General features: G+C 32.6%; 1 protein-coding gene across 1 annotated transcript in view; it reads right to left on the reverse strand.

Moving 5' to 3' along the window:
- Window positions 1-14,057, reverse strand: part of Klhl4 (kelch like family member 4) — a 97,231-nt gene extending 83,174 nt beyond the window's left edge. Inside the window, 2 exon segments of the mRNA XM_074062586.1 lie at window positions 13,506-13,635; window positions 13,638-14,057. Coding sequence (XP_073918687.1) covers window positions 13,506-13,635; window positions 13,638-13,914 — 407 coding nt within the window. The 5' untranslated portion in view covers window positions 13,915-14,057.
- Between the last annotated feature and the right edge of the window lie 570 nt (window positions 14,058-14,627).

Genomic DNA, 14,627 nt, shown 5'->3' on the forward strand with positions numbered 1-14,627 from the left:
GAGTTGAATTTACTAAATGGAAATTATAAAGAATATTTTCTCACATAAGCAGATGTACTAACTATAATAATATTCCTCTAAAAATTTGTTGGTATGTTTATCAGTTACTATGTTATGATGCCAATTCTGACACTATAATTTATATTTTCCTATGTTAATATAATTAACACACCTAGCTAAAATTAATGACATACATGCAGAGGCTTCAAAAAACAAATATTTGTAACACAGTAATCCTTGTAGTTCTTACCCAGGTATGTAGAAGTGATCTTTCAGACATAGTTCCTGATGCAACCTTGAATTTATGGCATAGTCAATCCTAACATAGAGCTCAGATTACCATCCCCCCTTTAGTTCAGGTTAACTTCCATTGCACATCTGAGTCATGTCTTTGAAGAAAAATTGTAACCGAGATGCCCCTCTATAACTCAAGTCTTATTTCTGTTTATACACTATTAGGAAATAAATTAAAATAATAAACAAAAAACTAAGAAAGGAAGAAAGAGGAAAAACTCAGCCTTTGAAAAAAAGCAGTTAGTTTAGACAGTGTCTAATACCTAGCGCAGAGTGGGCATGTGAAGTGACAGTCTCATCTTTTTGATCCCTACATTATTATTTGGTGTCGGTACAAAACTGTGACTTTCTAAAACATCAAAATTACCTACAGTCAAATGTATGACTTATTAAATATTTTTAATGAAATACCAAATTAATGCTTTGTGGTGGTTTTCAATTTTTGAAATACCTGTCACTAATTACAAGACAAAATCAAAAAATTCCCCATGCCTCCCTTTTGCTGGGCATTTATTCTTAGTTTTCATCAAAAGAAGACAATCAGATTATAACTATTAGAGTAAATAACTAAGTAAATATGAGGGAAAATTTGAAAAACTTTGGTAAAATTTAAATTTGTTTTTGGTAGTGCAGTTTAAACTCAGGACTTCACACTTCATAAGCAGACATTCTACTATTTCTCTAGTCCAAAACTGAAGTAAAATTTAAGGAGCATGAATTGACCTTTAAGCTATTAAATTTCCTCAACAAAGCATATTTAGTTACCTATACTTTGAGAACAGGACATAGTTTTTGGAAGTTTGATATTTTCCAGGAAGTATTGTACATATATATGTGTATATAAAAACACATATGTGTATGTATAAATACACACATATATATGTGTATATATAAATACACACACACACACATATATATATATACAAAAATTGGCCATGTAGTATTATGGAGCCTGAGCTAAAGTTCAGAAAGTTATTTTTATAATTGAAAAATGAGACAATCCTATACAATCAAACTATTAAAGATAAAAATAATTTGAAAAAAACATTTAGAATTCAAGTTAATATTATAAATAAAAATCATGTTGTATTTTATTACATCATCTTTATAAAGTCAAAAGGATGGATATTTTTGTTGTTTTTTTTCATTTTCTTTTTGGTTTGACTGGGATTTGAACTCAGGTCTCCACACTTGTAAAGCAGGTGCTCTACCACTTGAGCCACGCATCCATTCCATTTTATTCTGGTTATTTTGAATATGGAGTATCATGAACTATTTGCCTGGGCTGGCCTCAAACCAGAATGCTCCCAACCTCAGCCTCCCAAATAGTTAGGATAATAGGCATGAGCCACTGGTGCCCAGCTAAACAGATAGGTTTTTAAGTACAAGTTGCTCCAAGTCAAGGATCTCTTGTTTCCCACATATCAACTAAAGCAAAAAGGTTGGAAAAAATTCTGAAACATATTTAATTTACTGTTATACTAATACATGTCCTCTAATATTTTCCAGGAATGTATATGCAACCTTCAGCATACCAAGGCTATTAGTGATATAAGCACTGTTCTCATAAATCTCAGAGCCATGTTCTTTTCAGGGTGACATTAAGCAGGAAGATAGATATTACTCTACCAGAAAATATGAACTCTATTTTTTAAAATTTCTTTCAGTCATGAACAAAGCATGAAAATATGGCTTCTGGGAATTAATGTTATAATATAGCAGTATCAAGGATGAGTGTTTAAGACGGTTTAACATAAAGATGTTTTATGAAGCAAATGAACTGAATACAAGCTTAGATTCATAAAGTATATCTGATGTCACAATGAATGCGATGCTCAAATCTACTAATAAGCAATTTTGTGTATTCAGAACTTTAGTTTGCAGTGTAAAGTCACTACATGTGCTTCTGAGATAGACTTTTTTTTTCTAGTACTTAGGAATTAACTCAGAGCTCTTAAGAGCATGTAGCTGTGAAAAAATTCTAAATTATGTAGGGGATGAGAAAAGGAATTTTAAGAAATGGCAATTAAGGCAATTCAGTTTAAAGGACAGAAAATTTCAGGATAATTTTTAAAGTTTTCCTACAAATTTTACATAGACTTATTTATCATCAACTTTATAGTGCTGAAGGGAGAATAAAAGAACGAGGCCTAAATTGTTTCCATGTAATTATTGGTTAATTTTCAGAGAAACTGTCACTATTTAAACTAGTTTCTTGAATAAAGTTGTAAAATTTATTTATTTAAGTATAATGTCACAAATAAGAATTCATTCCATTCTTGGTTACCCATAATACTAACAGGCAGAGGTCAACCAAAAAAGCAGATGAATCTGCAACTGGAGACCTTTCCTGTCTTGCTGCTAAACTCCTGAGAGTCTGGAGAAGGCCTATGTATTGATAAACAATCTACAGAGCATAGAATCTACTTGCAAATTGGGTTTACAGTTGAGATATTGTTTACAAATAGTGAAATGAATACGATGATGTAACTATTTCTATGACACTAAAGTTTGTGAAATGTACTGTGTATTTTAATGTGGCAGATTTAAAATGCCAGTTATTTCAAATACTTGATTTCAAGAAATTCTATCATCTACCTAATCTATGTAATTTCTAACTTCAGCTGTAATGATGATTATATACCCATAATTTTGTCAGAACAAAAGGAGTCAAATATGATATTGAGATGGTAGTGTGGTGAGCATCTGTCCAGGAGTTTGGAAATTTGGCTGTTAATTAGCTATGGTCATTCTCTATTTAGGCGTCACTTTCCATACTTGTATAGTTATTTAAAAGTTCCTTCTAACTCTCAATGTAAAAAATTCTAAGCAGAAAATTTCTATTCTCAAATATGCACTACTTATGAAAAAATACAGCATATGTACTTATTCTCATCAACTATGGAAAGGTAAATGTATTTAAAATACTTTACATAGAAATAAAATCACTTTGGTCAGTTGCAAGATGTATGCACTGTCTTATGAAGATAAGTAAGGTGATTATTTAACAGCCCCTTAATCAGATTCATAATTTATAAATATACTCTTAATTTTTCATCTCACTTTCTGGCTTCCTTGAAAGAAATGAGAGTATGCCATTTCTCCTTTGTGTTGTTTTAAAGTTTGAGGTTACATTTTTTCCAGAAATTTTTAATGTGTCAGTGCAGGTAAAAAGCAAGAAAACCTAGGTCTAGCAACAACAAGAAAAAGAAAAAAAAATAAGAGAAAATGAACAGCCTATTAGTTATGGGAACTGAGGGATAGGCAGGTCTGTCAGCAGCGCATCAGAGTATAATCATTATCTTAAGTAGCTGAAGCTTATACTTCATTGCATTAGGAATCCTTGTCCAACCTTCAAAATGGCTTATCTGAGAGTCAGTGGGCACCAGTGATGGCACAATTATTGGTTATTTTTGTCTCTGCATTTGGACAATGAAAACCAAACAAATATTATCCATGTTGTTTGAATATTGCTTCCATTCTTGAGTTAACATTTCCATGTTTATATTTCAAGATGTTTTGATCATTAACCATACTTCCACTTTAATTATCCTGGATTCCTCTTATATTAAGTACCAAGGGAGCTAAACCAAGTTGCTGCTTTGGTAAAACCTCTTAATTGGGAAGTATATTTTCCAATTCCAATAGGTTTATTAACACCTTAAGAACAGGATCTTTTAAACATCTCCTGCAGAAACTAATAAAGCCTGTCACATGTGGAAGTAGCACATGGCTCAATACTGTTGACTCTATTCTTTAAGCATTAACCTAGTCAACATGAGAAAAGTTATGAATGTAAATCACAGATTCAAGTCTTAGTGTTTTAAATCTTCTGTTTACCTTTATCAATGTATCAAGTGTTCGAATTCTGTGAGAAATCTTAATAAACTAGGCTTTTAGGAGCTGACCAATTGCTTTTTAAAGTTCGGTTCCTGAATCCATATCCCCTAACACATTCATCAAAAATATAAAATTTCTATGCTTTAGCCCAAAACCTATAAAACAAATTCTCTTATTATGAATACTAAGTACCTACATTTTTAACAATGTAGATTCTTAGGCACAGTGAAGTCCAAGGTTTTGTTTAGAACAATCAGGAATAAGAATTTCTCCAGGAGTAATTCTTTCTACTAGGGTCTCTGGAAATGATCTGCCTCTCTCACTCTACTCCATTACAACCTCTATAACCTTAGAAATCTGATAAGGGTGCATTCTTCTATTCCCATTGAGTTTCTAAACTTAGCTTTACATTCTTGTTTTCTTGTGTGTGTCACTTTTATCTCAGATTCAGATCTCCAGTTTTAATCAAATTCCCTTTAATTAATGAACTGATTTTCATGTTCCTAGCCCTTGGAAAATACTCTCAATTAGTTAATTAATTTATTGGAGATCAACTCTTGAAGATCTTGAAGTCCTGTACCTCATAGAATATTTTTACCAATATAATTTGGAGATGAAAATAATAAAAGTCTCAATACTAATGATGGGGAAATTGAGTAGGTTTTAAATTCTAAGTTGCATCTTTATTTTAAGGAGGTGAGTTTAGTTTAATAATTGTTCGCTAACTATTTGTTGTATCTTAGTTTCCTAATTAACCAGGAATATGAAATGTCTCAGTATTGAGGTATTTCTATTATATTACCTTGTCATCTTTATTGTTTTAACAAGGTATATTTTGTTTTATACTTTGGACTTGTTCTTTATTCATGGGAGAAAAATAATTGTACATAGTTTCATATCTCTAAATGATCTCTGCAATTATGTGCTATATCAACATTTATAATAATGTAGTATTATGACTGTTGTGGAAGAAAACAAGCACTAATTTTCTTTCTAAAGCATATGTGGCATTGAAGCATTCATGCACGAAGAATTTAATAAAAGATGCTCAACATCAATGAAGTATTCTAAGAAACTATAGCAAAGTTTCCCCATTGTTCTCATGGCTAACTTTTCATTCAAAAGAAATATTTTTCTGTTTATCTTAAGGTACTATATTCTTCAATGCATTATTAGTTTTATCTGGTATGTATATAGTAAAACTGTTAGTTAATATAAGATCCACAAAATATTACAGCATTTTTGCCAATTTCGCAGGAAGTTCAATGACAAACTTTTCAGGTTTAATTATTCTACTCCACGTTTTGATGACTTTTACTGATTCTTCATTTTTACAATAGAACTTTTTTTCTTATCAAATGGAACTTTTAAGAAGCTGAGAAAAATGACTAGAACCTCCCCTTAAAAATATTCACAAACACAAAATATTTTAGAGATTTCTTGAGTATTGATAAACCTTGACTTTTAAGACAAAATCCAAATGGAGTCCCTATCCTGTCTTTCAAAATCCCCACCCCCCCATAATCTAGACTTAATCTTCCTTTTCAGCCTAATTTTATACTGTTCTCCAATATATATCATTCACTTCAAGCAATCTGATAACCTGTCATTTGAGCAAACCTTAAACTTCCTTGGCACATTGTCCTTTTGTAGAGAAAGGAATCCTTTTTCACCTACCTAGAAATAACTTTGCCCCATATCTATATCATAATGCTATTTGTTCTTCAAATTTCATCTTAAATCATGTCTCCTCCTTGAAGCATTCCAAGGTTGCTCTGGAATCTTTCAGTATTCTTTCTTGTCTTTGAATGTCTATAAGGATCAATGACTAATGCACTTCTTTTTTTACCACTGTAAAATCTTTCAAATCAGTAAACTTTATTACTTTGACCATATTATAACCTTTATTGAGAATCAGAATTATATTGCTCATCTTTTCATTCCTTAGAGTACTTAGGAAAGCATAACACATGTGAGCAAAGACTCAATAAATACTTGTTGAATGGACAGCAAAATAAATGAACACCAACATCTCAGTTAAGCAACTAGCTTGCTGAAAGCAGTTTAGTTTCCCACAGAAAAAGTAGACAACAAATTTAGCAGATAATTTCCATTTCATAACGTAGCATTGGGATGACTAAGAATCAATGATTTATATAAAGACCTGTTGGGAAAAATTACTATGGTTACTGGGGAAGGAATAATAATAGACAGAGGGTAAAAATGATAAATGGTACAATTTGTAAAATAACATTTGAAAGTCTACAAGGAATAAGCCTCTTTGAATAATACTCTACAGTCCAAGAAATAAACCAGAATTAACAGAAGATTATAGATAAAGTTCTGATAGATGCAATAAACTTGATCATTGGTATTGTTCTCTTGCAATGCAAATGATAGTGATATATAAAGTACGGTATGTCTTTGTTTTGTTTTTCAAATTTTTCCAATGTGGGTTATTAAGAGCTCTTTCAGTCAACTCCTGCATCCCTTTGACACATCTCTATCATTATTTTTAACACTTCATATTTTCTGAAACTACATGGTGTTCCAGGGTTATCTTGCAGAATAGTCAGCTTAATTTTTTTTATTAAAGATCAGTGTTCTCCAGTCCTCTCCCTTGGTTTCAGTTTTCCTTCTCCTTTACATACAAGAATACCAAGCTGACATGTATATATAAATCCATATGAATACAAATACATGTGTACATATATATAGTATAAATATATATATAAAACAATTATTGCACTTATAAATTTATAAGAAAAACACCAATAAAATTAACATTAAGGACAAATATTTTAGAAGGGTCAGAAAGAACACACACAAGGTTAAGAAATGAACCTCAAATTAAAGCACTTCAGTGACTGAACACTTGTGCAATTTGCAACACATGTGTATAATTAACATATTTCTCTTGAAATTGCATATTAAATAGTACAGTACATTTTTGTGTCATTTATATTAATTTTCATGTGCACAAATGAAATGCTTGTCTTTCAAATATCAGAAGTAATTACTAAAGATGTTTAATTAATTTTAATATTTAAAGAAGCATGACCTACAAATATTAACAAACTCTTAGATGGAGTAGAGTATTGAATTTTTAAATATTATATTTAATGAATACTAACATACATACATATATATATGCAATTTCATACTTCTAAGAATGATACATGAGGACCATACTAGTTTACTCTCACTAAAGAGGCTGTGAGTAGAATTTTACTCAGCCATGAAGAATAATGAAATCTTATCATTCACAAGTAAATGGATGGAACTGGAGAACATCATTCTGAGCGAGGTTAGCCAGGCTCAAAAGACCAAAAATCGTATGTTCTCCCTTATATGCAGACTTTAGATCTAGGACAAATAAAGCAATGTGGTTGGACTTGGGTCACATGCTAAGGGGAGAGCACATACAGAAGGTATGAGGATATCACATCATCCACTTGTTTTGTAGTTCTTGGCATGATGACTGCATCTGGCTATTGTTTGCTTTTGGAGGCCCTTGCTAGGGTCTTAGTTTGAGGCCTCTGGTTAGAATGCTCTTCCAGTATAATAGGTCTTGCATTTCTTTAATTGAGAGACATGGATTCAGGGGAATACCCTGACATTTCACAGAAGTATAACCAATGAGTAAAACAGTATAAGGTCACTTTCATCTAAGCCTAAGATTAATTTCCAAATGATGGTGTTTCTTAAATGCCCAATCATTTATTTGTGAATCAAATAAAGGCTGATCAGAGAATTCAAAAAAAAAAAAGAAATCCAAAACATGATAGTATTTGATGTCCCCACTGCAGAGGAACTAATACAGAAACCTTAAAACAACAGAGGTCAATATGAGAAGGGGATGAAGAACTAGTGAAAAAGTCAGTTAGAGATTAATCAACTTGGGATGTAACACATTTGTACATAGAAGCAATGCTAAGAATCTCTCTGTATAGCCATCCTTACCTCAACTAGCAAAAACCCTTTGTCTTTCTTATTATTTCTTACACTTTCTCTTCTACAAAATTAGAGATAAGGGCAGAACAGATTCTGCCTGGAAACGAGGGAGGGTGGGGGAGAGAAGGAGGGGGCAAGGGGGAGGAGGGAGAAATGGCCCAAACAATGTATGCACATATGAATAAATGAATAAAAAAAAATAAAGAGGCTGTGAGTAACATGAATTTAAAATCAACCAAAAGAAGTTCCATCTCTAAAATATTTAGGAACGGTTAAATTGAATTATTTGTTGAAATGTTACAATTTTGTAGAGCACTTAGTAAATTATGCAACTTTGCATGGTATGTTTTAATCTACAGATAATAAGATTTAACCTAAACCTTTCTTTTTGCTGTTTATTAGGGAAATATTTATTTTTAACATTTTTATTAGTATGTAATACTTACACAGGGGCTTTCATTGTGACATTTCCTTATATGCATGCAATATACGCTGGTTTGGTTCACTCCCTCTGCTATTCTCCCTCTTCCCCCTCCCCCTTATAAAAACGACTTCAACAGGTTTCAATGTTCCATATTCATACATGTATAAGAAATCTATCGACTACATTCACCCCCCTTTACCCTCCTCATTGGACCTCCCCAACCTAAACCTTTCTAAAAACAACAGTAAAATTATAGTTTGCTCCTTATTCTTTCCTTTGACCTAAATTTCTACTGAATAATAGAATATAAAGTTAAGTAAAGTAGACCTAGTTCTGAAATTTAGAAATCTACAGTATTTACCTTGTAAGAAGACAAGCAACAACATATACTCAACAAAATAATTTAGAGATAAGTATCCATTATAGAATACTATTTTCACATTTAAAATTTTTCTGGAAGAACATGAGAAAACACATGTAAAGTACTTTGTGCCTGGGATACAGAAAATGTTGACAAAAGGTGTATCTTATTTTTGATGTTGCATTGGTATCATTTTATTATTTTTACCTTTCCAAAGTTATCTTCTACACTCTTTCTGTTGAGCACTCTACTCCATATGCACTGCCCTCCTTTTGTTTGAATATATTGAACACACTCCCTTCTCAGGGTCATTAAAATTGCTCTTCTTAGAAAGTTCTCCCTACAGATATCTACATAGCTCAACTTTCATTTATTAGAAAGGATATTATAGTAAGTTTCCCTGTTTTCAATGAAGGATTTCTCTTATACGTAAATGTTTCTCAAGCAGATTCCGTATCACAGATGAGCTTGTATGGAAGATGGAAACCTACTATGCATTCGACCCTATCTGAATATTTTCATCAAAAAAGCAAGTACATTATCATGCTTCTGCTTGTTTTTTACAAAGGACATAGTCCTCTGTACATAAGGCATATGGTCTGCTGGCTGAGTAGCCTGATACTGAGCAGACAAAATGACACCATACTTACAGAATGGCTGGAAAGTCAACTCAGTAGCCATGGGCATGCATGTGACTCTAAAATTACTATACTGAGCAACAGGGCAGGCATATTTTTGAGTTTACCAGTTAAGTTAAAGGATACTCTGGACATTAATCAATGGACTGTGTGGAGACATTTTCCCCTAATTTGTATAGGAAAAGATATATGCTAGTGGAACAGAAGTGGTAACATCTCATTTGTTTCCAATTCTTAAACCAAGCATGTTGACTTCTTCCTTCACTTCATTTGAATCTCTGCTCAAATGTTACCACATCATTGAAAAGGCCTCCTATGTTAAGGAGCACCCCTCCTTCACTCTTTCTTCACAAATTAATTTTTCTTCATACTATTTATAGTCATTTAAATTCTACATTTGTTTATTTGTATTGCCTCTTCATTAAAAGTATAAATTACATTGATCTTATTTTACTCGTAACACTTAGAAGAGTGCCCAGAACAAAATAGGGTGATCAATACTTGTGGGAGAAATTATTAATGACTTTTAAGTCTTATTAATCCAAAACTCCTTTTTTTGGGATATCAACATGCACAAGGATAGCTGCTCTTTTTTTAAGCAAATTTCACTTGAAAATTTGAAAGGGCTAAAACAAAATTTTAGAGTCTTATCTAATAGTGAAACAAGGCCAAAAAGATGCAAAGTAATGTATCAGTGCAGTTGTCAATTTATGAAAAAACTTAAAGCCCAAACAGGTAGAATGAGAATATGATCTCCATTCTTGCTAATTCTTTTAAATTAAGTAGCTCTGTGAACCTCTAATTTTATAGTGAGTCATGTCCTGGGACCAAAACCACATCATGTGCATTTTATTCAATATTGTGAAGCACAATGAAGAGATAATTGAAAATGAAATTTACTATAATGTGTTTAATGTTAACATTATGACATCTACCTGTACACTCACACAAATCATTTATTTATGAACAACTACAAACATATACACAATTCCATAACTAAACATTGTGTCACATAAGAATCATGTTGATAATACAGTATTAAAATATTTTCCTTTTTTGATATGCTACGGTTGAAATAAAGAAAAAAAAGACACTTTGAGCAAACTAGCTATAGAGAAGCAAAGATGCTGAGTTAGTAGTCAGCTAGGATAAAAACAAAATGATAATTGAACCCAGGTATCAAATGACAGACATATTGGTATGCGTATACTCACAGTGTTTAATCATTATACAGACCTGTTCCTAAATACAGTACATATTTATATTCAACTATAGAGTAATATATTTGGATTTTAAAATCCTCAAGCTAACATCTGAATATAGATTTAATCTTGGCTTTATTATCTTTTGGGCACTAATTTTGAGTTATTCTGCTATATTACATGTTTTTGACCGTAATCCATTCTGTATTCAATTCTTGTAATATTTACAGAGAGCAGAGTGGCTTAAAGAGCCTTACGTTGCTGGAGTGTCAGAACTCATCAAGTACTAGTGTGATAATTCTCCACACTGATAACAGTTTACTTTTTTTCTAATTAAACTAAAAGAGTTATGTTTAGGGGATGGCATGTTGTTACCAACTTATCATAATCCTTTCCTCCTTCTCTCCAATCTTGCTGAAGAAGAGATTAGAGAAGAAAGAATACAGACCTAATACAAACACAGCAGTATCATGAAAGACAGGTCATGCTAAAGAAAGGTCACATATGAGAGGGGGAGTGGAAAAGAAGGAAGCTAAGAAAGTGAATATGGTTGATGTACTCTCTATACAAGAATGATTACAGAATTTTTAAATCTGTTGAAACCACCATAATAAAGGGACTAAGGTAGAAAGAAGAAAAATAAAGGAGATAAACCAATTCAAGTTCTAATACATATATTCATGGAAATGTCACAAGGAAACTCCCTGTGTAGCTATCTTAAACAAACAAAAATGTCATTTTTTTTTCATTTATAAAATCAGAGAACAGGAGGGCAAAAGAGGTCCTGCCTGGGAGAGTTGGTACCAGTATAAGGGGGGAGGAGGTGGGGAAAGGGCATGGGACCGTAAATATAATACAAATAAGAGTACACATATATGTAAATTGAAAAATATTGCCTGTTGAAACTATTCCAGGAAGGTAGAAGAGGAGGATAAAAGAGAATGATAGAGGGGGTGAAATCAAGGATGATGTATTTGATACATTTTAAGAACATTTATAAATGCCACAATGTGCCCCCACCCAGCACAACAACAATAAAGAAAGAAAGAAAGAAAAAAGAAATCAGAAAGTCCCTTCTCAAACTCTTCTGGACCAAGACAGAGAAATCTAGAAGTTGTAATGAGAGGGTGATAAACTATCATATTTCAATTAATAAGGTCATTTAGTCCTACCCTTCTGCTTAAGATATTCTTGGCACATCTATAATCATTTACTTGCATTCAGTTTATTGTAATAATATACATGCTGCAAAATCAACTTACAGATTCTCAAAGAATTTTGTTAGAAGAATACAATGAGTAATTTAAATTTGTCTACAGCAGGGTTAAATGCATTTAAAAATGTCCAAATTCAGCAGTTTTAAAAAATATAATGAGGAACGATAATTTGAAAATCTACTGAATCTAAAAGTATGGACTTTATATTACTTTGAAAGTCCCATTAGTTGTATCAAATGCAACTTGCAGTTCTAACAGTCATGTAGATTTTCCTTGGTCAAACGTAAAATAGGTAAGAAAATTCACACATGCATACTTCAGCTCTTAAGAGATGCATATCACAGACAATCTAATATTATACTTAAGGTAATTTCACAAACTCTTCTGTAAATTTGAATTCCAAAAAGATTGAGCTCCTACAAAAGGGTCATTTTCCATAACCAATTTGTCTTTTACCATTATGTTGTTGTGCTGTTCTGTTTTTATATTCTGTTTTGAATTTATGGAAACAAGGCAATGTTTGGCAGATATATCGGGAAAATGTACATCAATAAGCAAAACTGCCAGTATGCCACAGAAAAACACATTACACCAATTATCCAGATTTCCAAATAAATTGATATAGCTTCATAGTGAACTGTTATATGATTTTAAACACATCAGAAATGTCTTTTTCTCTGTAGCACTTCCAAAATTCAATTACATTGTAATATCATTGTGTCTGCAACATGTTGAAAATATGGAATTTATTATGAAGGAAACAACAAGCAAGCAAAGATCCACCAAGTTAAGTTATTTTCAACATTTTTAGAGGACAGAATGTACTTTTCTTTTAGTCAAACATCTTAGGGACACAAAAGTAAAGATAAAACGAGATGTTTTATGAGCTATACCCCAAATATAAGATATTACTTCTTATTTATTTTAGTGCCCTAAAAGAGATGAACAATGTTCCATTTCCTACTTTAAGATCACATTTTTGTAAGATACATCTTGTTGCTTTCTTTAAGCAGAATATTTTCATAATCAAAAACTAGCTGTGAAAGTAACAAAACCTCAAATGAATTTCAAAGTGCCAGAAAATGTTCCATAATCTCACATAAAAATAGCATGCTTTTGAAGTCTATTTTATAACTATGTCCTAAACAGATAAGGATATACTGTGCATTCAAGGCTTTTATTTATTTTGTCAAAGTTGGACCAGCTTCACAAAGTCAGAAACTGTTCTGCCTGATTTATTGCACTTCCACAAAGGATCACCACTATTTGAAGATCTAAGCCACTAAAAGTATTTACAGAAAATTAATAATTCTAAAAAAAATCTCTTAGAAACAAAACAGAATTGTGAATGGAGAAGTAAACTCACTGACCTAAAAAAGTTCCCATTAATTATCAAAACATATGTATGAGTATAGTTTTCCTTTTTATACTGAAGAGGCGTTTTTTGGAGACTTTGATTGGCTGCACATAGATTCAGACTATATTTGAACACTTTCTATTTAAAAGTAAATGAGAGTTTTAGCAAATAAATTAAGCTAGGCTATATCTTTCACTTATATAACCAAAAACTCCTACCGTGCTCTACAATCTTCTAAATTGCCATCAGCCATCATCTCCAAATCTTGTGAGCGTTTCTGAAAAGTTTCTTTGAACAAATTCTCCTCTGGAACTGCTTTAGGAGTATCTTCATTTGCTTGAATATGTTTTGGTGCCAATTCTGAAGGGCTCTTTGATGGTCAGGCGCTGGTTCTGGCACTGGTGTCAGTATACTGTGGTGGACAGGACTATTGCCTTTCTTCAGTCTGTTTCTGTCCCAAGAGTGGTTCTTCAACCTTTCCTGAACCGGGGTCCCTCTATGCTCATATCCTTCCGGCTGAAGGCAGCTTCCAGTGTTAGGTGAACCTTGAGATGGATGACTAAACCACCTCCAGCGTAGTCTAAGGATCTGTTTCACATCAAACTCTTTCTTGCAGGACACTGACATCCTTACAAGAGGAAAGACAAAAGCCTTCTCTAACAGAAAGGAAACGGAGCCTTTGTTATCTCTTGTTTCTCTGCCTCTTCTGTAGAACTAACAAAAGCACAAATGCAGAGAGAGAGAGCAGTCTTTCTTGCTTTCTCTCCCCTCCCCCTCTGCCTATGGTACACTGTGAATACTTCCAGCCTTCTATCTGAAGCAGAAAGCTGCTGCTAACAGTGTAGGTGGGAACCCATACTGACAGGATGATGAGGTCAGACCTGAAACAAGTAAATCAACTTAGCACAGGAAAGCAGCAAGCACAACACACTCCAGCTGCTATATTTGCACTCTCACAGCCCTCCTGCCTGGACTTGTAAATATCTATCCCAGCTTTTTCAATAGATACCCAAGTGCAGTATCTATAGCTTAAACCCAGACAAGTAAGTAAAAGCAAAATGTTTAAGCTCACTTTCTTCAAGATTTCCTCACCCCTACCTCTGCTAGATTCACTTCTCATAGCCTACTTCTGAAAATGTGCCATTTTGTCCCAGGAGAATTTGTGACATGGGAATTCATTATGATCTATTTTGGAATTCTTCTTAGGGAAATTCTGAAAGTAGTTCATTAATGATAAGCATCTTTTCCTCAGTCCCATCCTCTCATGTAGAATTACAGTTATATCAAAAGTTAATCTGAAAATGTGAATGTTTTTAAATAAACACTTATATGAAAGATTG

This window comes from Castor canadensis, chromosome X (assembly GCF_047511655.1).
Source record: "Castor canadensis chromosome X, mCasCan1.hap1v2, whole genome shotgun sequence".
Taxonomy (NCBI): Eukaryota; Metazoa; Chordata; class Mammalia; order Rodentia; family Castoridae; genus Castor; species Castor canadensis.